At 38.3% G+C, this 26396-nt stretch overlaps 3 protein-coding genes across 4 annotated transcripts in view; 1 reads left to right on the top strand and 2 right to left on the bottom strand.

Moving 5' to 3' along the window:
- Positions 1 to 2481, bottom strand: part of necab1 (N-terminal EF-hand calcium binding protein 1) — a 40047-nt gene extending 37566 nt beyond the window's left edge. For both annotated transcript variants that reach the window (XM_083543362.1, XM_083543363.1), the window contains exon 1: positions 2247 to 2481. In XM_083543362.1, the coding sequence (XP_083399488.1) occupies positions 2247 to 2333 (87 nt within the window). In that variant the 5' untranslated portion in view covers positions 2334 to 2481. The remainder of the gene's footprint in view (positions 1 to 2246) is intronic.
- Positions 1 to 26396, bottom strand: part of cUnh6orf136 (chromosome Un C6orf136 homolog) — a 181925-nt gene that overhangs the window by 112411 nt on the left and 43118 nt on the right. The gene's annotated exons all lie outside the window — the stretch shown is intronic.
- tmem64 (transmembrane protein 64) lies at positions 9914 to 24891 on the top strand. The gene is made up of 3 exons (XM_083543366.1): positions 9914 to 11286; positions 19889 to 20044; positions 20435 to 24891. The coding sequence occupies exons 1-3, from the start codon at positions 10582 to 10584 to the stop codon at positions 20618 to 20620; spliced, it is 1047 nt and encodes a 348-aa protein (XP_083399492.1). The 5' UTR covers positions 9914 to 10581; the 3' UTR covers positions 20621 to 24891.

Here is a 26396-nt window from a genome sequence, read left to right as displayed (position 1 = left end):
TATGCCATTGTAGTTAAAGGTAAACCATTTATATTCACTTAAAAAAAAAATCATTCGTAAGCTGTGATCTTGGCAAAAACCTGCTGATGCTCAGGGCTAATAATTTCTCCACACTTGTTTCAGCAAGATTGGCAGACATTTATTTCTGTTCATGAAATTTGTTTATGTTCTTTAAAGTTTATTATGCACTTGATTTGGATAGCACTTTTAACCATGGACATTGTCCTAAACTAGTTTTACAGATTTACCAATTCAAGATTCATTTATGAATTTATTCCCAATGAGATGATTGTAGAAGAAATTCTCCCTGAGACTTCATGAGGAAGATACCAAGAGAGGAACAGACTCAAATAAGAGAACTCATAGAGACTTGAATTCAAAACGGTATTAATTGCCATCCAAAGCTATTTTCATAGCCCCTGTTTACCACCCACAGTAATCTCATGTTTCTTTAGACTGTTCATGTAGAGCCGGCATTAGCAGCAAAAACTGGCTCCAATTGATAAGTCCTCCATTCAGAAGTAGGGTATCAGGATAGATAAAAAAAAAAAAAACGGAAAGCAGAATGGGGTCAGGTTTTGGTAGCTGTAGTGTCATTTCATTCTCAAACAATTTAACTCTGACATTTGTCTACAGCTTTAATTATGCCAGCTTTCTGAAGAAGAAAAATGCTTCTGTTTAGATCCGTATATCTCCCCCAGCTGGTGATCTCTGTGTGAGTGGGGATTAAACAAGAGTTTTAATTGTTGCTTTTTTTTTGTTTTTTGTTTTTTGTAGATATTTTGTGTTTTTTCCAGTTGTTAAAAATGAGGAAGAAGCTAAAAAGCTGAGAAATCAGTATTTGGATGAATGTTTTATATGAAATAATTAGTGTGTTCTGAGGAAATAAAATGAACATTTCTGAATTGAATATGTAAAATAAATGAATGCAGATCATCCAAAAGATATTTGGACCTAAATATAAAAAAAGAAAGAAAAAAAAACATTTATTTTTTATTTATTTGTTTATTTTTACATTTTATAATATTTTTTAAGTAAATTTTGATAGATAGATAGATAGATAGATAGATAGATAGATAGATAGATAGATAGATAGATAGATAGATAGATAGATAGATAGATAGATAGATAGATAGATAGATAGATAGATAGATAGATAGAAAGTATTTGGAGACTTGATCATAAAGTATCTGAAATCTACACATCTCATTCCACATTTAGTCCCTATTGCTCCTTTAATCACCTCTACTCTTCTGGGAAGATGCTCCACTGGATTTTGGAGTGTGCTGTTTTGCTCATAAGTGAGGTGAGGAGGCCTGGGTGCACACAGCATTCCAGTTCATCTCAAAGGTGGTCAAAAGGGCTGTAGAGCACTATGTCAGACCACTTAACATCTTTCACACCAAATGATGTAAACTCTGGATGCATTGAGCTACAGGGGTTTGGGTCTTCTAGATGTCTTGTACAATTGTGTGCCTCCGACTATGTCATAACAGTTTGGGAAATCATATATGCTGTGAAAAAGTCGTGTTTCAATAAATATATGTAGGAGGAGCTTAATTCATTCTTTAAAGGTGCTCGGTGTCATCCTAACTGCATTTTAACCACAAATCTGATCGAAGACCTGAGGACAAATTTTACTGATAAAGATCTTCAGCTCACTTTTGTAAGCCGTCATCCGGATGAGAGTGTCTACCAAATGCCTAAATGCACATGTAAATCGATTGCTTTTTTTTTTTTTTTGTCCAGCTGTTTATCAATTTCTTACATAAGAGATGGAAGCAAATAAAAGATGAGAGTGGCGTGCAAAAAAAAAATATTACAAATCTCACATGAAGTGTTACGCCTGCTGAGAATAAATGTCATGGGCATGAAAACATCTTGTATAATGTTTAAAATAAGGCAAATTGGTCAAATATTCATTCTTTGGCTTTAAAAAAATCATATTGCCCAAAAAAACTGAATAAAAAAAAAAATAATAATGAAATGTTGCTTATTTATTAATTTTTTCATATACTCATTAATTTATTTATTCTGAAATATAATTATGAATTTATTCGACCCTTTGAGGAAAGTCCATAATAAAATAAATATTTGCATTCACTAATGTATTTATTCCTCTTATATTTTTCAATAAATAATAGTTTTTCTGCTATAAATAATATAAATGCCAGCATTGACCCTAACCACCCAGGGTGCCATCACTTCTCTATTCATCACATAAATATTAAGATGCAGCTACTCACGTCTAAAAAGATTGACATTCCCTTCTTCAACTCCACCGGAGTGCCAGTTTCATCCGAAAGTGACTGCAGCTCTTCGGAACAATCCATGTTAAGGGTTTAAAAATATCAGAATGATCGAGATAATGAACACCTCGGAATACACTCTTTCACGAGGACGCGCACAGACGACCGACTGGCTGCGCCGGGAAACCGCGCAGCAGCAGGTGACGCTGTGCGCGTCCCCGGATCAAGCAGTGAGCGCGCCTGGCAGCTTCAGCACCAAGAATATGGACTGCATTTTATTAAGACGGATTCCTTGATTAAATATATTAAAATTATTTATTATTAATAAAAAAAAATATGAATAATTTTAATATATTTAATCAAGGAAATATATATTAATTAATACAATTTTACACATTTTAACATATTTCATCAAGAAATGTATTAAAATTATCAATTATTTATTTAAAAAATATGAATAGATCTTTTCAAGTAAATCATGTGCAGAACGTGGTCCAGAACCCCACCACATACTTTATACTTTATTAAACACCTTAATCTTATACTTATACTTATATATATAAGTATAAGATTAAGGTGTTTAACCACTGCACCCAGTGATCAAAAATAGGAAGTGCAACAAGAACTAATAGAGATCTTCGGGGCAGGTAAGTTCTTGTTTGTAGCTCTAAAAGAACATCTATGCACCACTAGTGATGGAAATGTACCTTTGTATCCTGGCATGGTTTAAAATTACATCCTGTTATTTTTCATTTCACTAATGTTCTGCTGAACTGATTTGTTCTGCAAAATGTAATTCTGAGTGAAAAAGTACACTTGCATAGGGGTGATTTCATTCCGTATTATTGCATTAAATATTTGAGGGTACAAAAATGTACCGATGTTCAGAGGTACATTACTGTACCCTGATAGAAAACAGCTGGGGCGACAAAGCATTTCTACTGTTTTAGGTACATTTCTGTACCTTGATTTTTCTGTATGTTTCATGCTGCCCCAGCCTCTTGAGAAGATCAGTTGACAGAATATCTAATGAGGTTGCCAGATCAGCTTACATGTATAAAATTTGTATGTGTTTTTTTAACACATTTAGTCCCCAATTGCTATTAAAATAACCTTCACTTTTCCACAGATGTTCCACTAGTTTTTAAAGTGTGCTTTCAGATTCAGCCACAAGGCATTAGTAAAGTCAAGTGCTGATGTAGGCCAAGTGAGAAGGTCTGGGGTGCAGTCAGCGTTCCAATTCATCCCAAAGGTGTTAAATGTGGTCTAGATCTCTAAAGAAGGCCACTTAAGATCTTCAACTCCAACCCATTTAAAGCATATCTTCATGTTGCTGGGTTTGTGCACAGGAGCATTGTCATGCTGCAAGAGGTTTGGGTCTGCTAGTTTAAGTGAAGGAACCTGCATCCCAAAACCTGTATTGATGCGGTGAAGATAGGTTCCTCTCCAGGTTTCTTCTTCCTCATTACATCTCACTGGGTTTTTCCTTGCTGTTGTTGCCACTGGCTTACTCATTAGGGATAAACACAGGGACTGCTTTATATTTGTTGTGCATTTATTTCAAAGCTGCTTTAGGATAATGTTCAATGTTCAATGTGTGGGACAAATAAGATTGAATTGAATTGAATTGATGAATTGAATTATTGATTTTGTGTTTTTTCCATGATCTACAACATCTGCTTTTTTCAATATATTCTATATATATTTTTTCGTTGCAAATATAATGTAGGTGTTTTATAGCAATATGGAATTGAAAATGGAAAAAAGTTTTTTCTTTATCACAACCTTATGATGAAGGTACATACATGTGAGTAAATATTATATACACTGATTGTAAGGTTCTAGTCTTTCTAATGCTTCCCAAAGGTTCTCAATAGTTTCTGTATAGTATTGTACATTATGCATCTCAAAGACCGCAAAAAGCAGCAGACCTGCTAGAGAATTTATGAAAATGGCGCCACTTTGTGGTGAAACAAAGTAGATTAAGCTCCAAAAGCTCCTAGAAAGCTCCACAAAGCCTAGATAAAGAGATAGGTAATCTTGAAAGGGAAATAAAATACATCTAGAACATCGAATTGATTCTTCAAACTATTAGCACAAACTTAGAAGCAAACAGTTATATAGGAAATCTGTGGAAGCGGTTGTATTAAATCTTCCCTTCACTTGAACTAGGAAACTCAAAATTGTTCCAGCATGACAATGTCCCTGTGCACAAAGAGAGCTCCATGAAGATATGCTTTACATGGGTTGGAGTAAAAGATCTTAATTGGGCTGCTATAGAGCGCTGACCTCAACCCTACCGAACACTTTTGGAACATCTGGAACATCTTCCCAGAAGAGTGAAGGTTATTATAAGAGCAAATGGGGACTCAATGTGGGGAAAAAACATATGAATCTTTGGATCAAATGTTGGTCCATACAGAGTTTGTAGAACCCTTCATTCTCTCTATATACTAAAATATCCATATATATACATACAGATGTGCCATCTGTATGTAGCAAGGTTTGGAGTAAAACAATTTTCACTGTAATCTTGTTCTTGTAGCTATATAATATCCTGTCGTATTAATATATATATATATATATATATATATATATATATATATATATATATATATATATATATATATATATATATATATATATATATATATATTAAGTCAAAACACTACAATGGTATCAAAGTCTGTATTATGCACTAATATATTATAAGGTAAAATTCAGGACAAGGGGAGGAATAAAACTAATGGTTTAGGCATTGGATTTTGGATCCAGGGGTTGTGGGTTTAAGTCCTGGGCATACCATGCTGCCATTCTTGGGCCCTTGAACAAGGCCTGTAACCCCCATTGTTGCCCAGTTGTGGAAATGGGGATAAAATCCTCTACCATGGACAAGTCAAGTCAAGTTAAGTTCTATTGCGCTTTTCACAACAGACATTGTCTCAAAGCAGCTTTACAAAATTTAAGAGTGAAGGTGAACGATGTGTATTTACCCCTGATGAGCAGCCATGGAGACTGTGGCAAGGAAAAACTCCCTTAGATGCTATGAGAAAGAAACCTTGAGAGGAACCAGACTCAAAAAGGAAACCCATCCTCATTTATGTGACATCAAGGGTGTGCTTATCATCTTTAAACAATACAGAACACTGGAGAGTGAAAACTAACATAAGCACTGGAATGTGTAATTATGACTGATGTTCTTTCTACGGTCTTATACAGTCATTTAAGATTATGGAACCAGGAGCTACTGAGCAATTCATAAAATAGCTCAACATTTGCGATCATCATAAATTCAACACCATCTTCTCCATGCCAGAGCCTTTAAATGCTCAAAGATGTCCATTGTCCAAACTACACATGAAGTGGGATCCAAATGGCGCTGGTACTTCTGTAGATGGTTCAGGATGTTAGCTGCGAAAAGAGGAGGGCAACCCTGTAAAAAAAAAAAACGCTCCAGAAACGGCACGTAAGCCATCAGGCAGTTTTGTCAAATTGTTAATATCCAAGCCACGTTGACAAGAGCACCATGATGCATGTATTGCAAATTTGTGAACAAAGTGGTACGTTTTGTTTGTTTGTTCTTTGAGCAAACAAAGCGCTCGCATTGGAGTCATAAAAGCTAACTTTATGTAACTTTACAAACTTTCTAGGCCTTGAACGTGCCAGCTGTGTAGACTCTCTATGGAGGGACAGAAAGCGCTGCTATTTCATCTCAAATTTCTTCATTTGTGTTCAATAGACAAACATTTTCTTAGAGTTTTGGAACAAAATGGAGTGACAATTTTCTTCAATTTTGGGGTGAATTAACCCTTTCATTTGATTAAATGGCAGATACATGTTCAGTTCATTCTTCCAGATGATATAACTTTGGATTGTGAATTTTTTTCTTTAGGCCATCACTGATCAGAACATGTCCAGCCCTTCATCTCCCTTCCCATTTCTACATTAGGGATACACTGTATCCAAACCCTGATATGATACTATTTACTTTCTGTTGATCAAAACGTGTTAAAAAGACATTGCTTTTAACAAAAAATTAGATTGTTCAACAAAAAAATTTACCAGATATGACAGTATTAGCATGAGAGGCTTTACAGTTGAATGTTCAATTAAGTCTAATATTAATAAAAGGATATTAATTAGCAAAAAAATCTGATCGATCTCGATTAAAATGACCATGAAAGCAAAATAAATCCGCGCAAATAAACCAAGGGTGTTGTGGCACTTTGGATTCAGGAGTTTCTTCCATTATTTATTCCCCTTTAAATGTTCTGATGGCTGTTGCACTGAAGTGTATGTTGGTGATTATGTAGATACCACCAAGCGCCAATCAAAACAAGTTCAAAACAGAGCGCGTGCTCGACCCTGATTGGTGGATCGCTGCATGTTTGATCAGTTCAGTTTTTATTAAACGTAAGAAATATAACAAATAAAAAGGGATGACGGATTTCGCATGATGTAGTTTTAGATATTTGAAATGTAGTGAAGTTCAAGTCTCCACAATTTAAAAAACTTCAGCAAAGTACATATGCGCAAAAAAAAAGCTACTTAAGTACAGTAACGAATTGCATTTAAAGTCAAATTTTTTTAAACATCTTTATTTATTACATGAATTAAATGTGAAAATGTTTTTTTTTATTTACTTTGGAAATTCTAGTTCTCTTTGAAATTTTATATCATTGTGAAAAATTATGAAGGTTGATTTAATATATCTTACTACACAAAATGTTATTTTAGTGTCGAACAGATTTCTTCTGACCTTTTCCACTCACAAGAACATCTACGTACTTCAACATATACTCGATAAATTCTCATAATTCTCAGTGCAGCTGTGACTTTCATCAGGGGTTTGTAGAAAATCCAGATATACACTATGTGGACCAAAATATAGAGATACTTGATTTCTCAAGTCATACATGGTTCTTCCCCAAACTGTTTCCACAAAGGTGGAGGCACACAATTGTCTTTGGATTACAAGAAATTTCCCCTTCTTTTGAACTAGGACCCCTCAAACCTGTGCATGAAGATATGCTTCACATGGGTTGGAGTAGAAGATCTTGAGTGGCCTGCTTATAGAGTTTAATAATCCTATTAAGGATCAAATAAAACCCACTCTTGTGGCTTAATGAGCACAAGTCTCCACAAGTACACTCCAAGATCTAGTGGAACATCTTCTCAGAAGAGTGGGAAATGTGGAATGGGATGTTCAAATACCACATTCAAATCTCACGGTGAGGTGTCTATAAACTTTTGTTCTGGGTGCTGGGTCGAGAAATATTTTGCCAACCAATGATTTTGTGCCACTATCAGTGAAAATTTCATATAGTCCTTGCATATTGAGACAATTTTGTCTTGTTGAAATAATTGAAATAAAAAAAATATGCAATACTACTCCAAAAAAAAATAAAAAAATCCAAAATAAATGTTGATATTTGAGACTTTTAGCCTCCTGAGAATAAACCAAATGTCTCCACAAACTCAAAGATTCTGTCCTCGTGCTGACATTGAATAAAAATGGCTGTTTCGAACTGGAGAGGACATTTGGCTGGTCCCAATGAAAAAAACTATTGGTTGCTGAGAATAAGTATAGTTGTTGTAGACATAACATTCATTCATTCATTCATTCATTTTTTCCCGCTTATCCGTAATCCGGGTCGCGGGGGCAGCAGTCTAAGCAGGCCCCCGCCTTCGACTGCTGCCCAATCCTCACAGCACCGTCCCTTACGGTCCCTCCTGCAGGTGGTGAGCCCACGGGAAGGCGGCCCCACGTCACTCCGACATCACGGACCTTGATATTTCCCTCGTAAGAAACCCACATTTATCAGTTGATGGTCCTCACAAGAATTGAGAGACTACCATAAGTAGGTGTTCACAGATCTTCTATGGACGTAGGCTGCTTCTAACTCTTCATGTAATCCCTGACAGACTCAATAACATTAAGATTAGAACTCTTTGGAGGCCAAAACTGTTCCTTCCAGGACTTCATGTTCTTCTCTACACTAAAAATAGATCTTAATGATATTAGCTGTATGTTTGGGGTCATTGTCCTTCTGCAGAATAAATCTGGAGCTAATCAGATGCCTCCATGATGGTGCTGCATGATGGGTAAGTATCTGCCTTTATTTCTGTATTAATCCTGAACTAATTTCCAACTGCATTTGCATAATAATAATCGCAGCCCCAAACTTGCAAGAAACCTTAACCATGCTCCTGCAGACACTCGTTATTATGCTGCTTACAGCCAAAGACCAAAATTCTTGATTTGACTTGGATTATTGTTCTGTTCTTGATGTTAATAGATAGATAGATAGATAGATAGATAGATAGATAGATAGATAGATAGATAGATAGATAGATAGATAGATAGATAGATGAGGACAGACAGACAGACAGACAGACAGACAGACAGACAGACAGACAGACAGACAGACAGACAGACAGACAGATAGATAGATAGATAGATAGATAGATAGATAGATAGATAGATAGATAGATAGATAGATAGATAGATAGATAGATAGATAGATATGAGGACAGACAGACAGACAGACAGACAGACAGACAGACAGACAGACAGACAGACAGATAGATAGATACAGACAGACAGACAGACAGACAGATAGATAGATAGATAGATAGATAGATAGATAGATAGATAGATAGATAGATAGATAGATAGATAGATAGATAAGTATAGATAGATAGATAGATAGATAGATAGATAGATAGATAGATAGATAGATAGATAGATAGATAGATAGATAGATAGATAGATAGATAGGAGGACAGACAGACAGACAGACAGACAGACAGACAGACAGACAGACAGACAGATAGATAGATAGATAGATAGATAGATAGATAGATAGATAGATAGATAGATAGATAGATAGATAGATAGATAGATGAGTACAGACAGACAGACAGACAGACAGACAGACAGACAGACAGACAGACAGACAGACAGATAGATAGATAGATAGATAGATAGATAGATAGATAGATAGATAGATAGATAGATAGATAGGAGGACAGACAGACAGACAGACAGACAGACAGACAGACAGACAGACAGACAGATAGATAGATAGATAGATAGATAGATAGATAGATAGATAGATAGATAGATAGATAGATAGATAGATGAGTACAGACAGATAGATAGATGAGTACAGACAGACAGACAGACAGACAGACAGACAGACAGACAGACAGACAGACAGACAGACAGATAGATAGATAGATAGATAGATAGATAGATAGATAGATAGATAGATAGATAGATAGATAGATAGATGAGTACAGACAGATAGATAGATGAGTACAGACAGACAGATAGATGAGTACAGACAGACAGACAGACAGACAGACAGACAGACAGACAGACAGACAGATAGATAGATAGATAGATAGATAGATAGATAGATAGATAGATAGATAGATAGATAGATAAGTACAGACAGATAGATAGATGAGTACAGACAGACAGACAGACAGACAGACAGACAGACAGACAGACAGATAGATAGATAGATAGATAGATAGATAGATAGATAGATAGATAGATAGATAGATAGATAGATAGATTTGTCTATTTAGATAGACATAGATACAGTGAGAGAGTGTGTGTGTGTGTGTGTGTGTGTGTATATGTCGCCAGAACTACTCTCGCGATATTAACAGTTGACACGTGATTGTAGACGGCGCTGTTGAACCACGTGTTTGCAGTGCGTGGCATTCTGGGAAACAAACAGTGGTACGCTAGCAGGAGCCTCAGCGGTGTTTTAGTGCGTCTCTGTTGCGTGTCGGACTCGTGGATGTATTTTATAACCAGCACGTAATTCCTTCGTGTGTTTTTATTGACTGCGTGGCGCACCGACGGCGACGCGGCGGAACCCGAGCGGAATGATGGATAACAGCAGCAGGACTTTGGACCTGAACACCAGTGCTGCGGCGCACTGATTTGTTTTTTTTTTTCTTCGGTTTTTTTCTTTTTTTGGGGGGTTAAAGTTGAGGGATTTATTTGTTACCTTTAAAAACGCCCCCTGATGGATTAAAGTCTGTTTAGGTCCGAGGATCGAACTGTGCATTTTCTCTCTGTTTTTTATTTTAGGGACATGGTGGAGGCAGAAGACGCGCTCGGTGGGCGTCACGTTAACGTGTGCGTTACCGCGTTGGTGACTGAACCGCAGCCCGAGTCCTTGGACCGGGAATGAAGGCGGGACACGTAAGAAAATTTCTCACCAAGAGCTGCTGATCGGGAGCGAGTCGTGTGCTGGTTCACGACGCCGTTATTATTATCAGAAGCGGTGCACTTTATTTTCCTCCGATCATGTGGAGTTTTGCGTCGGCAGCGCTGCAGCTTCTGCTGAAATCGGTGAAGCACGCTGCGGGGAGAGGACACATCCAGCTGAGCCGGTGGCTGCAGCGGCCGCCGGACTCGTCGGACTGCGAGAAGATGGACCTGCTGATGTGCAGCGCGTTCGAGGAGCGAGGCGGCGTGTGCAGGATGGACGTGTTGACGCCGGGCGCAGGCGAGCCCGCGGCTCCCTTCTCCCCGGCGGACCCGCGTAGCCCGTGCTGCGTCGCGACCTGCTGCGTCAAGAGCGCGCTGCTGGCGTGCGTCCTGACCGCCGCCTGCTTCTTCTCGGTCGCGCTCGTGCGCCGGCACCTAAAGGACGCGCTGCTCTGGCTGGAGAGTCTGGACGGCCTCATGGGCGCGATGCTGTTCATCGTGGGCCTCATCACGGTGTCGTTCCCGTGCGGCTGGGGCTACATGGTGCTCAACGTGGCCGCGGGTTACCTGTACGGCCTCGTTCCCGGGGTGGGCCTGGTGATGGTGGGCGTGCTGATCGGCACCTCGGTGGCGCACGTGGCGTGCCGGAGGCTGCTCTCCGGGTGGGTGATGAACCGCGTAGGGAACAACGAGCAACTCAGTGCGGTCATCCGCGTGGTCGAGGGAGGCAGCGGGCTGAAGGTGGTGGCTCTGGCCCGACTTACACCCATCCCTTTCGGCCTTCAGAACGCCGTGTTTTCGGTGAGTAATCATTTAGATCCCACTTCCATAGTGTTCTGTCGTTTTAATAGGTGCAACATCTAACCTTAAGACTTCTTACCAGAACTTTTATTCTTCCAAACAAGTACCGTAACACACCCAGTATAGGTTTCCAACCGTACTATATGTCTCATAACATTACCGTAAAGAACATAATACTACACCTAGTAAATAAAAGAATCCAGTATATGAATCACGTGTTCTGCTGGGATTTAAACTTATGACCTGCTAAAACGTGTGACCAAACACTAGTTTGCTCATGCAATAAAAACGATTTGAATAATAACGACCAACATGTGATGTTCAATCTCTCCTAGAATAACAACCGAACACAACAAACCCCTATGCTGCATTTTACCCCTGGTGATGTTGTACAGCCTAAAATATTTATTGCTCTTATACCACCTCGAATTTGCCAACAAGTACAGTTTTTGATCTAATAGCGAACAGTTTGTGATTTTTAACCCGTCTGGAACAGAAGCCAAACACGACCACCTCTGCTGATCATTTGTCATTAAAAAACACAGGATTCTGTAATGTATCCAGACCCAATTTATAGTTATTTTACCACCACACAATCTGTTTTTATTAATTTTTTGCTCATTAGATTATTAAAAAAATTAACGGTGTGCTTTTTTAAATCTATTTCTTGTAGCAGCAATGATCATTCTCAGCCTTTTCGTTCTTTTTTTCTTCCTCTCTCCCTCTTTCTTTTTTTATATCTAAAAAAAAATACTCTATGTGGCAGAATATAATTGACACTGGGGACTCCTTCCATAAATGCTGAACAAATGTCTCAAGATATTATTTATAAAAAATTTTATACGCTATCAAAAGTTTGGTAACAGCCAGTATGGTTTTTAAGCCACGCATGAAATCTTCTCATAGAAACGGAAGGAACGTGCCCGCGTCTCTCAAAAACCCCGAAAAAACACGAGGCGTTTCCATCCTTTTGATGGTCACTGTGTGTACTATGAACATATTTCCCCATCAAATGCAACCTTTCCATCCTGAATTTACATCTTGGGAACTTTCATCCTATATTTGCACGGGATTTGTTACGCCGCCAGAGCAAGCAAATGTGTTTTTTATTGTTCCAGAATTACTTTTTTTTTTTTTTTTTTGTCGTCTTTTCGATTCTCTCAGTGGGAACGGGCTAGGAAGGTTTCTAGGAAAAGCACCTTGTTGCAGCTTATAACGATATTATGAACTCTGTTGAATGGGTCATATAATTCATAGGTTTTGTCCCAAATGACAAACTGCTTTAGTGAATTCTTCATCCAATTCCACCACAGCAGGATCTACTCTTCCCATAATTTAAGGCCTGAAACAGTAAAACCCCGTTGTACGAGAATAATTCGCTCTTGAAAATTGCTCGTAGGTCCATTTGCTCGTACGTTCGAACAAATTTTCCCCATAAGAATGAATGTAAAAGTGATTTAATCCGTTCCGAGATCTCATTCGATAGCTTATTTTTGCACTTAAAAATTATTTGTAGCCTATTTTAACAAATACACCGCAAATTACCGTAATGTAAACATAATTTAACACTTACTCATGTGATAGTGGTTGATTGCGAGTGTGAGATGCACAACACGCTCGTAACCTTCTTGGTTTCCATGGTAATTCTATTTACTTTCGTTTTCCCAGCACCATCACTGATTTTCTTGGGAGATGTTTTTCAAGATTTCTAGTGAAATAAAAATATTACACAAAGTTATGGTTTTGCTACACTGAACAACGAGAGCGACCGAGCGATACGTCATCAACGTAACCAGCAGCGTGGGTTTGCTCGTGCCTTCGAAATTTGCTTTTGAAATTGGCTAAAATTTTGTGAGCAAGGCCGCCCATATCTCCGTTTGCTCGTACTATTAGTTGCTCGTACAACAGGGTTTTACTGTACTAAAGATTTCTGAGACGTCGTCCTAGTGGGAAATTTCTGGAAGGAATGTCCAGAGTCTCTGGCACTTTTCCTCTGTGAGAAACTGGAATATATTCTGTCTGGAGAAAGAGAACGAAATGTTTGACTTAAATCACAGATCTTTCACAGATGTCCACATCATTGGCTGTAACTTTAAAGGGATAAAAAGTACAATGACTATATTCCAGATTTCAGTAATTGGAAAATACCGGTCCAAGCTAATTGATGCAGATTGTTGTTACCGGCACCTCTCCAAAACAATCCCATAAAGTGGTTTATTCCCTGTGCACAATGATCTCATAAGTCATTGTATCCTGTTGTTTGAGAGTTTGTTTGTATCTGAGATTTTAATATCGGCTCTGGGATACTGATCAGATGATTATGAAGACAAATCCCAATTCTGACACCGTCAGGTCTTTGAATAAAATAAAAAAAAAGTCTCGTGTGCAGATCATCTGCAGAAATCAGTGCACTTTTACAATCTGTCTTAAATGATCTCAGAATATTTCACAGAGTGTCAGTCAACTGATCTGTTTAATTAAAGTTAAGCGGCTGGTCTTTAAGGGGTAGTCAGGTGATGAAATCCAGTAGCGATCTCATACATCTCATTACGCTAGACATGATCGTTCTGGATGTAGGTTGAAGGCGATGAGCTGTTGGTCTTAGTAATTGTAGCCTCCAGAGTTAAGTGTAGCCTGCATTTATTAATTTTTGATTAACTGACACAGGAGACACTAGAAGCACCGGTTAGGCTTAGCAAGGTCGAAAAAAGTGCAGTGATGGGACATTTCTAGCTCTAACAGAAGAACTTGTGTTAGATGGAGACATGAGAGATGATGTTAGCAGACTGCCTCACCCCCACAGTCAAACATGGAGGTGGAAGCCTAATAGTTTGGGCTTGTTTTGGAGCAGGGAAGGTTGGAAACTTATTCTGGGTGAAAGGTACCAACATGGCAAACGTACCGTACATCAACACCATGCGATTCCATCTGGACTGCGGTTTATTGAAATCGACTTCACCATACAACAAGTTTAAACTCTGAAAGCATTATGTAGAGAGCAAACATTTGGCTGGAGTTTTATTTATCACGGAACGGCCTGCCCAGTCGCTGCACCTCAATCCTTCTGAAGTGTTTAGTAAGCTGGACTTGGCAGGAAGTGTATTTGAGGCACATATGGAGCATTGTGGCTGGGTTTGAAAATGTTCAGACCTACAAGTACAGGTGTTGAGAGCAGTTACTTCAAATGTTACATTTTTTTATTTAATTTCTTTTTGCTTGTGGTTTTGTTTTACTTCTGCATATGAACTGATGTTTTCAAACGGTTTCTGAGGGAAATGATGGCAAGGTTGCTATCAGTTATGGTGCTACGGTGAGGGAGAAGCCTGAAAAAGATGCTTTTTTTCTTCTTTTCAGTTTTCTTTGTGGTAAATTTAAGTGAGCGCTTGAGTTGAGCGATTGAGGTAAAGCGGCTAATTTATGGATTTTTTCCGATTTCACAAACTTCAAGCCAAAAACTGAGCCTCATAACATTAGACCAATGAAACTCTTTATATTAAATCAGACGCGCTCCCACTGAATCGGGCCGCACCACATCATAAATATGGATGAGGTTCCTCTGACGGCTTATAGACAGGTGCGGCTTATTTATGTTCAAAATAAAAATCTTTGTCAAATTCAGTGGGTGCGGCTTATATTTGGGTGCATTTTTAATAGTCCGGAAATTACAGTATTTATTTTTTAAATACATATGTTTAGCCGGTGTGTTTAAGCGCTTGACCGATCTTACTGCGTTTGGGACTTGTCACCCAAATCTGAACAAACTTAACATTGGCTTAGTAAAATGGCAAAAAAAAAAAACATTTTTGCTATTTCGTAACCATGAAGGATCTTCACACACAAACACACACCTGTTGACTTAATGTGGTGAATCTCTAAGACAACAGGGTGCCATGAATGGTTTTTTTTTTATTTATTATTTTTTCTTTTTTACATTTCCATTATGTTTACGCCTTTTGGCAGACGTCCTTATCGGGAATGACTAAGAATTTTTTTTGGGAGAGCTAAAACCCAGTCGGACAGAAAACAAGCCAAAAATCCCCCAGCGGAAATCGCAATTCATTCATTTGTATGTGAAAACCTCGTTTCTCATTTTTTCTTACTTTCTTTGGCTTTGGCCCAAATTGATCTAGACAGTCTGCTTAATAAATATGTCATACTTTCGCCTCACCGTTTTTCTCACCGTTGCTCCACACGCTTTGGAAGTGAGGCAGAAAATATGCTTTCTATCATATCTGTATGTTTCGTGCTAATCCCAAAAAAAAAAAACAAGCCTTGTTAGCAATGCTGGCTAATTGCCAGATTTGTCAAGAGGTCAAAAATAAGTTAAGCCGGTGTTTCAGGTTTAAAGTAAACAAACCGATGAACGTGTGTTTTTATTGAATAGAGTTATAGAATTTGCAGGGCGTGCGCTGTATGTTGCATATTCTAGAAGTATTAAGGGAATTGTGGGGAACCGAAGGGAGGCTTTAATCAGGATCTGATGTCATTTACAAGATTAGTTATCACAAGATTGAAAATTGTGTATGCAATAGTCTTTGAATCTCAAGTTATTTATCGTAAAAAATATTACCGCTCTCCACCTTCAAGAAAAACTGTAAAAGCTTTTAGTCTTGAGAGTAACGAATGAGGACGACAGTATTGGGACACCTGACTTTTTTTCAGCCATGATTGTAAAAGATGCCTTCGGGTGCATTAGCATGAAATTTTCCCTTCACGTTTGTGGAAATTCTGATGCAGGTGAGGTGTGGAGGTCTGAAATGCAGACCATGGAGCTTCATTGTGCACTGGAGTATTGTCATGCTGGAACAGTTTTGGGTTTCCTAGTTCTCCTAATTGTACTGCATCCGAATCTTATACAATTGTGTGCCCCTAACTTTGAGGTAAAAGTTTGGGGAAGAACACCCATGGTTGGAAAACTGATATCCCAATATTTATGCTCAGTAGTGTATATCAAGAATTTTCTGGACAGTTTTAACCTGCTGTGGTCAGTGCAGTATAAAGGCCTGGTTTCTCTTATGAAGTTACAAGCTGGGAGCATTTGAATTTTCTTTTAAATGTTCTTTTAAAAGGAATCCAATGATCCATGAGACTGTTCTGCATTTCACGTCAGTTTCTTTTCTTTCTTCAATGTCTTTTCTTCAAGGATCTTTTTTCTTTCAGCTATGCTCTAATTAGATTTTGTGACTGATTCTTGACCTACTTAAAAGGTTTATACGTGGAGGTTTTATATTCAGCCAGGACTTTGGCTGTAAACGTGTCCTGGGTGAAACGATATCTTCCTGCCGTCACCTTCTTCAGCCTCGTTTCAATACTTTATTACTACAAGTGGCTTTTGTTAGATGACCCCTGTTATTGTTAAAGGGTTGTATCACCATGACTGTAGACTTTGCTTACCTAGAAGGCACTGGCTAGGGATGTGTGAGCAGGTTCAAAAGAAATACCAAATATGTAAACCACAGATTCGTATTTTTTCCCCCACAACAATTAAAAGCACAGGCTGTTACTTGTCAAAAAAGCGCAATACAACGCAGTGAAACTATTTTTATTTTTTTTACATTGCTAACAATCTGGGGTCAGAACTAGAGGTCAACCGATTCATTGGTTGCTATCGGCTATCTGCAAAATCATTCCGGTAGTTTTTCCGGGTTGTGTTACGAGAGCAGCCTCTAGAGGCCAATCACTGATGCCACATGCTGTTTGTTTTTACACAGGAGATTGCACGCTGCACGAAGAGCGCTATATTCTATTTTTTATTAATCATATTGATTAATATATTCATATTTGCTTAATTTTTTTATTTCTTTTTTTTTTATAAAATTCAGTTCTATTATAGATTATAGAACCATTTTAAAAACCATCGATTAATTAATCGTTAATCGGCAGGTTTAGCCATGATGCAGCACCCCCTGGCAGTTTGGTGCTACTGGGGCTTAAACCCAGAGCCTTAACCATCTATTTGCCCCCATATCCCCCACCAAACCCCTCCCCTACCAGAAAAAGCCAGAAATAAATCTCAATATTTAAATGTTTAATAATATTCTGCCTATAGTTTTGTATTCTTGAACTTGTACATTTATTACAGTTTAAGTATTATATAAAAATACAAACACTGATGTCCTGCCTATGCTTCATGGATCCAATTTCTTCAAGAACCACTGATATTTGTTATTTCTTTGAAATATCTGGACGTTACTACTTCGCTACTATGTAGCTGCTACTTCTATATAAGAAAGCAGGTTTTGCGTTCTCTTTATTTTGAGCCACCAAGCAAGATAATCAGTTCGGTATCGTAGCAGACATTCCAGGCCAATTGTACAGTGTTGAAAGGAAGCCGAACGTGACCCTTTTTTGTTTCCAAGAACTCGAGATCCACGGCACTAAGTCATGGCTGGAATTCGACATGGGCACGTAGAAAACAGTTTATAGAACACGGAGCCGATCGACCTTGAAAACCCTCGACAGGATGTAACGGGGCTGGTCTAGTATTACTTCATAGGCATCCACAACCTTGTGTGCGGTACACGTCCACGCCGAGTTCTACCTGAAGTGTTGTGTTGCGCCTGCTCCTCACGTTTTGTTGACGTCTACATTTCAGCATGTCGTGCAAACCCCCTCTGAAAAGCTATACTCTGCAATATGCAGGTAACCCGACACGGTGTACATTGTACTAGCAGACATAAAAAAATATATATATATATTTTTTTTTAAACAAACATCGGTATGGGGCTTCTCGACTTTTCACGCTGACTGGGTTTGTTCTGATAAAACTGAAATATTGGTGTTCTAGCTTTCTCTAAGCACAAAGCTTTCTAAAAAGCACAGCACAGACCAGTGTAAACCAATACATCTGTAAATATAAAGGGTTTTTATATATATATCTCTCTGAGAGGTGTGCTAATACAAACACAGAGCTAGCTTTTTACAGTGTTTGCAACTTGTCTCTGCAAAATGGAACACAGAAGGGATTTCCAACCACCAGGCAACACAAAGTTTTTATTCTATTTTCATTTCATCGACTTTCACTGTCTCTAAAGTGTGGTGGTGGTGGTGGGTTTTTTTTGTTTGTTTGTTTGTTTGTTTGTTTTAAATAAAACACTTCCACCTATGCCAATTTTCCACTTGTTTTAATCGCAGTTTTTTTCCACGCATCAATAAATTGAGCTCCCACTTCATTTTATATGCATAATAAGACGAATAATGCGATCATGTAAAATGTAATATATCTACGTTATTGCATTATATGCGCGTGGGGAAAATTTGTTAAACCATTCCACGACGCAAATAAAGAGTTGACTGCTGTTTTATAGCGGTTTTCACCACTGATTTTTTATTTTTCATTACCCCCCCTCCATATTCCTTATTAACTTAAACTTAATGTCCTGCCTTCGGTAATTAAAAACTTAGAATTAACAAAGAATAAATGAAAAGGTAGCAGAAATGACTTAATCCAAACTGATTTTCTTTTCATTTTTTGTTATTCCGTTGTTCATCTCTAGTCGTTGGCTGGATGCTGTGGTAGAAGAGGAGTAAGACCTTGGACTGTCATTGGAATGATGACATCATAATTATGTGTAGCATGAGGTCAGGGTGGTGACATAACGTCACCCCGCCACCATATATACTTATACATATATTCTAATAAAATATACTAAATATGTCCTGCATCTAACTGTTATTATAATAGATTAGCCATTTAAAAAAATAATTTACTCTTTAATTGTTAATTAAAATTAAATTATAACTTCATAAAACCCTAATTCAGGGTATTTATGTATAAAAGTGTACAAAAAATAAATAAATAAAAAATCTATGCAAAAGCAAAAATTGACATTTTATGATTTCTCCCTTTACACAAATTCAATTGAAGCAATTTGTGTAAATCAACGTTTGTATTGTTTTCACTTAACCATCAAAAAATAATCACTAAAATGTAACAGTTTTGACAATTTTTGTTTCTTAAAAAATGACATTCAGTTGTGAAGATGTTTTTGGAACATATAGTTAATTTAATTGTGCATAGTAATTAAATGATATCTGCATAATTGACGCTGAAAACAAGCATTCGAACGAAGCGAAGCCGCAGGAAATCAAGTTTGAAAACGGCTAATTTACCGTTGCAGTAGACAAATGCTGTATAAAGAGAATGAAACGGAGAAACGCAGCAAGCTAACAGGCTTGATAATAAAAAAAAGGGAAAACTATGCATTGGTGTATGAACCACAAGAGGGTTTTTTTTATCGTTTACTGCTGCTGTTATTTGCTGCTTTTAGATTTAGCGTTTGTTTGTTACTGTCTTCTTTGTTGCCTTGGGTGAATTGGGACTTTTTTTTTTTTATTTATAATAATAATAAATTCTGCTACCGTTTGACCGGTACTTTCAGCCGTTTTGCAAGCGGCTGTAACGCTAACCTGCAACTTGAACAGTCCAGCTAATCGACAACAAACTTCATCATCAATTATAATCGATTTTATATATATTTTATATTTAATTATAATATAAAAATGTGCTTGTTTTTTATTTTTTGTCCCGACTTTTTATTTAATTTAATTTTTAATGGTCTATTCAGTTGATTTATTAGAATTTTTTTTTTTTTGCATTTAGATCACTGACGTGTCCTTGCCAGACTACCTGGTGGCTTCATCAGTGGGCCTGCTGCCCACCCAGCTCCTCAACTCCTACCTGGGCACCACGCTGCGCACCATCGAGGACGTTATAGCCGAGCAGAGCATCAGCGGATACTTTGTGTTCAGCTTACAGGTGAGGAAATTGCAGGGTTTGGAATCTTCCAGCATTATGAATCCAAAAGAATGAGTTGAACTTCACACCAAGTGAGGATTCGACGCTTGGGGTATTTTTTTTATTATACAGGTCGCAACTTGTCTGAGAATCATGCCGCATTTCAAGCACTTTTCAGGACACCTCTATCATTTTATTGTTAGTTTCTAGTGTCCATCAGTATCACCTGCAGTAAATGGGGACACCATAAGCCCCTTTCTCTCATATGGTGCTGCGTCGTGGTATAATTGCGATATTTGGACATAATATGTGGCTTGATACCATTAGTGGGTTTTTTTGTTTGGTTTTTTTTGGACAAAGGAAGAATGCTGGACTTAATGCAATGCTCTCTCTGCTCTTCATCCTCCATAGATTTTTATCAGCATAGGGCTGATGTTTTACGTCGTGCACCGGGCGCAGGTGGAGCTGAACGCCGCCATTGCCGCATGCCAGATGGAGATGAAGACGTCGCACATGAACGGAAGCGCTTCCAACCACCTTAGCTCCACGTACTGCAGCAAGCGGACGTCGGCCTCCGGGACGATCAACATTGTCTAAACCACGTCCCAAAGTGCACCGACACGGCCCTTCCACTAGAGGCGCAGTCCCGGCAGGCTTGAGATGAAAGGCATCCGAGGCCAGGGAAACGCCTGGTCTGGTTCCCCCGAGAAGACGTTCGCTCGGGTTCGGAGAGTCCGTTAACTCCGAAAGTGGGACAGGAGGCCAGTATTTTGTACTGCGAGATGAAAAAGAGCCTAATAGTTTCTTTTAGGACTTTTTTTTTCTTTCTTTTTTGTTTCAGAATGATTATTTTTGTATAGAGAACGGATTTAAATTAGAAATTTTATACCCATCTAGAACCGATATCCAGCACTGGATTTAGAGAGAACACTACAGAGTATTGTGCAATGAAGAGACAGCTCCTGGTGTAAATGCTAAATATTGTCACATGCTTTTAATAACACTTTTTTCATTTGCTTTGGGTACTTTTTTCCAAGTCGTAATGTTTATTATGATTATTATTATTACAGAATACACACCACCTGGTTTGGTTGCTTTCACACCAAACCCAGGATCACATTTGCAGTTCTTCACTTCTGCAAGGAACAGATGGAAAGGAAGGCAAATTTCCCAGCAGGTTATTTAAGTGTCCTGCCAAGATCCGCCAAGTGCAGCACGATGAATCCAAACAGGGATTTATTTTTTATTTTTTTACACCCCCACCACCCCCTGATAGTCAATCCTTCATGTTGTTGCTTGAACAAGATGTTCGCCCATTTTTATTTTTTAATTTTTTTTTTTATTTATTTATTTTTAAATCAACACCGTTATTGGGCTGCTGTGAAGCCGATCTGTGTGTGTGTGTGTGTGTTTGTGTGTGTGTGTGTTCGTTTGCCTTTTAATTCTGACTTTCCATTCCAATGACATTCTTTATTGTGTGCAATACGTGCGTTAGGCTGTCACTGTTAATATTTCAGGTGAATTATAATGTACAAAAAGAAAAAAAAAAAGAGAGGAAGGAATATCGCAATTTTTGCTTAAGTGGGATACTTCATTATTATTGTTGTTGTTGTTATTATTATTCAAAGTAATAATCAGTTCATGGGCAAATATTCAAAAGGCAGGAGTTATTTATTGCTGAGATCAAGCGGCACTTTAAACTGAACCCTGAGCGATAAAGCCGACGCCAGTCGATCATTTTACAAGCCAACGCGTTTATTCTTTGTAGATAGGCTACGCCCATGGTAAAGCAGCACATCCTAACAGTTGAACTAGAACATTTCCTCGGACCGGTCCTAGAGCGTGTGGGGTTCTAGTGTTCGCTAATGTTTCTTTAGTGTTCCCCCATTCACAATTTTGGTTTGAGTGCAACTGGTTCCTAATAATGTAGTGAGTTTATATACGACAGGGTATCCAAAAGGTTCGAGTCTAGTTTTGTAACACGCCAACAGAGGGCAGCAGAAGGCTGCACGCACAGTCACAGGGAGCACCTTCATAAGCCAGTGTGCCCAAAGACATCGTCCTGTGCATCTGCGATGCGCCGGAAGTAACACGTTCTCCCTCCAGCTCAAAGGTCGCCGTTTTGACACCGTCCCAGGACACATTCCGGAAGTGGCAGGAAAGCCGGAAGCGCCTTATAGCCGCACAAGGGGACTATTTTGAAGGTGATGGTGTGTAGGTAAAGAAAGTACTTTCTTGTTACCAAAACAAGTCACAACTTTTCGATACCACCTCGTATCTAGAACAGTTGATGAAATGAGGCTGAAATCCTGCATTCTGACTACACGTGTGTATACTTTCATCTTATATCAAGCGCTAGGTTACGCATTCAGCTGCTCTTTCTGTCATCAGGAACAGTTTACTTTCACCAACAAATACACCAGTGTTTGCTTTACACTCGCAAGATACGAACTACAGGCGACTTTTCCTTCGCTAACATTGAACCTAAGGCATTATTATTATTATTATTGTATATAGGTGAAATATCTGCACAAATTTATCCACTCTTCTTCCCAAACCCGCCCTGAAAGACTGGCAACCCTTATCTGTGAAAGTCAGGGAATTTTCAAAACTGGACATTTTCCACGGGGAATAAACTGGGACTTGACAAAATTGCAGGTTGGTGTATAACAGGGAAATGAATTGTAGTTAAGTAAAAAAAAAAAAAAAATCTAGCAGGATAATTTAAATGATCAGATTTAATGCACTTTCAGTGGAATTTCGATCCCACATTCACCAATCACATGCACACAGCACACTTACTGCAGGGCCACTGAGGCTACACCCCCCTACATGCACTGCACATTCCTCCATAACACAACACGGATGGTTTCTCGAATCCCTCACGTCACAAAATTCATCTTGGCACCCACTCACGTGAATTACATTAATATTTACATCCATTTATGTTTAAAACTTCCTTGTGCTGTGCAACAAGATTATTTTAACAATTAAAGCGAAAGTAAAAAAAAATTGTTTGCATGCGTGTCACCAAACCAACAAATGTTTGTATGTGATCCAGTTTACATAAGTTTTCCCAATTTTTCGAATGAATTCCCAGAAATTCCTGGTAAGTAACCAAAATTTTCCGCTCCTGACACAACGCTCCTAATGAGCTTCTTGCTTCGTTTCTCCATCCCCAGAGAGCTCAGGATCAATTAGGTCTTCGATTCCAAAACACCCCCCCAACACAAACACCCGAGAGGCTCGGTTTCTCTCGCGGAAACACACATGGTTTGATATGAGGCACAGTCCACATGTTCAGGGAAAACGCTTACGAATGATTTTTTTGTTTGTTTGTTTTATTGCTTTTTTTCTTTATTTAATTTCGAGCATTAATTCTACGACATGACAGTTTCTTTTAGCAGGAACAATGGCAAATCCTTTCGTTTTTTTCGACGCCTTCCGATGATCTTGAAAGCCATACGCCCAGGAGGAAGCCGTTCAATAAATGACATCATAGATAAATCGGTTTTTTTTTTTAAAGAAAGAAAGAAAAACAGGACTTAAACATTTTATGCAAGAGACATGAGTAGGTTTCAATTCTGTATATTCTATTTATATATACGTGCACACAGGCACGGACCTAATTTGTTTTTATTTTGTTTTTTTTCACCAGTTGACCAGAAACGTGACTAGCCTGCAGTAGTGAATGCTAACCGTATTTCATGCAATATAACTAGTACACAAGAATACAATCCTTTTTTCCTTATAAGGTCCCGTTTATACTGGTTTTAAGCTGGGATTTCCACCTACACAGTCTGGGAAATATTCGACCTGCAAACGCAGCCAGAGATGTTTGTGGTGCGGCAGGTGGTGAGCGATCCATAACGAGGAACTCGAATGTTGTTACAGTAACAAGGCGTGTCGCTTCGTAATAAGGACACTTTCTGTTTACGTAAACACACTAATTGAAAAGATGGAGGATGGGTGTTTTTTTTTTTTTACAGGTATTTAAAAAGGTTTGTCATTTCTGAAGCCCATCGCCATGTGATGTTCTCCCTTGACATCCTGTTTCCAACGTTGTTGCTGCTGCTTAGACCCACACGGTCTAAGTTGAACCGCTGATAAGGGCTCGAAGAAAAACCCACCACCACATACCTATATATATATATATATATATATATATATATATATATATACACATACATACATACATACATTTCAACTTCTACACTTATCTAACACTCGCATGTTGTATGAAATCGCACATACAAATTGGAAAAAAAAAAAACATTCCTTGCTGATATTTCTGTCCAGATCAGTCCGATGTAGGAATTGGTCCCTTTGCGTTCGTTCGATCTAGCAATAACTGGAAAGCAGACGCGTCCTCGAGTTCGTAAGAGTAAATGCAACATTCCCGGTCTTGCGTAATGATGTCAGCCTGCCTTGTACCTCTCGCTGCCTATGACAGGACATGACACTAGCCTGTGGCATGATCGTACACCACATAAAAAAAAAAAAATAATCACAATATTTTGATTCATTTTTGACATTTCCAACACAATTATGCAACCGAGGAACTCTACAACTCCGACGAGGGGATGCCGCGACGTGGTTCTTGGCGAAGGCATTTTTTTTCCCCCGAGACTGCACATACGGCTACAGCACAGCAGATACCCAGTGCACGTGTTTTCAGATAAATACAAAATCAGGGACTGTATTCAAACCTCTGCCCCCCGCCCCCTCCCCCCCAACACCCTTGAAACATGAATCAAGTGCATTTATCAATTCCGCTGTATATTTTTGTAATACAGAATCTTAGTGTGTTAAACAGATATTTATCGCTGTATCACGCTTGTTCTGTGTTTATTTATGAAATAAATAAAGGTCTGAGAAGAATCACGGTGTGCAGGTGAGTGATGTTCAACATCCATGGTGATAAAAGCAGTTTTGATGGACACACACTAGAATCAACTCCATTAAAACTACGATTTTAAATAATCGTAGTAATAATTATCACCTCATAATACAATCATAACGCCACGCCTATATATAATATTGTAGAGAAACGCTGTATGTCAGCGATGTGTCACATACAGTAAGAAGGAATTTTATTACTAAAGCAAGAAACCCAATGAACACATGACTCCTTTCACTGTAGCCACAACTTCATCGCCCGCATACAGCATCTCTAGCACAGGCGTCAATATTAACCTCATAAAATTAAGAGTTTCATCTTGTGAATGTCTGTATGTAAAAGTGTATGCAACCAAATCTAATTTTGTAAAATAAAAAAAACAGCCATTAAATCCACACAAATACGTTTCGAGAGTGTGCAGTTTGCTAGAGATGCGAGTTGCGAGCTCTGACTAGTGCACTAATGACCATCCAATTAAAGCACGTGAAAATGCCGACATTATTGTATGCCTGCTGGATGGCCTCACGGTCGGTTAAATCTGATTTTTTCCGAGAAGTGTGTACTTTACGCTACAGGCAAATGCACAGTTGATTGTAAAGGTCTCGCAGCAGATTCCATTAACCCCGAGAAACACGTGATGGGTGAAATCTGATTGGAAAAAAACTCCAACGTAAACAGACATTCCTAGAAGCCATGGAGAATGCTGAGAACGGATTATTGGGAATAATCTTTTTTTTTTTTTTTATTCGGGGATGCCTATTGCTGACCCTGATGGCCTGCCAGGTATCATTTCGATTTCAGAGATTTATTTTAGGATTTATGGAAGAAGTCTTTGCTTTTGTTTTTTGTTTTTTATTTGTTGCCTCAAAAAAAAAAAAAGAAGAAGATCTCTTGAGGGAACAATTGCGAGAACAGGAACCATTCCATAACTATTTGCAGGTTAAAATAAAGCTCAATCCTGATGCCCTTCTTCTGGATGGAGTTCTAATAAATAGGAAACTTCTCACTGTTAATGAGGAGGAACATGAGGTTACTGCAGATAGAACTTATGAACCATAAATATAGATTTGGACTAATTAATATGCTACAATGTCTAAGGACTACACACAAGTCTGTCCTTCGATGAACATTTGATAACCTCCACAACAACAAAATTGTTAGGATTGAATATCCGGAGTCTGGTTCCTATATGCATATATATATGTAGATTTCTTCCCCATGAAGTCCCAGGAAGTTTTTCTTTGCCACAGTCACCTAAAGAAATAAAATGCATAATATGACATTCGTCTCAATTGATTAATTTTCCGATGTCCCTGTAACGCTTACATTGAAACGCTCCTGCAGCACTTTGGGTTGTTTTCGTCCTCGTTTCTTTGGTGTTTTAGTTCTGTCTTTCACTAGTACAAATTAAATTTTCTGCAAATTTTCTGCAATTTTCAGCTTTCTGTTTTACTGCAAATCTGTTGTATTGTA

The sequence above is a fragment of the Silurus aristotelis genome, assembly GCF_946808225.1.
Source record: "Silurus aristotelis genome assembly, chromosome: 6".
NCBI lineage: Eukaryota > Metazoa > Chordata > Actinopteri > Siluriformes > Siluridae > Silurus > Silurus aristotelis.
The sequence above is the reverse complement of the archived record's forward strand: the minus strand, read 5'-3'. Positions and strand labels throughout refer to the sequence as shown.

Coding starts and splice junctions, on each gene's coding strand:
- tmem64 (XM_083543366.1), top strand. CDS start 10,582: ATGTGGAGTTTTGCGTCGGCAGCGCTGCAGCTTCTGCTGAAATCGGTG. Junction 11,287..19,888: donor TTCAGAACGCCGTGTTTTCG/GTGAGTAATCAT, acceptor TTTTGCATTTAG/ATCACTGACGTGTCCTTGCC. Junction 20,045..20,434: donor ACTTTGTGTTCAGCTTACAG/GTGAGGAAATTG, acceptor CATCCTCCATAG/ATTTTTATCAGCATAGGGCT.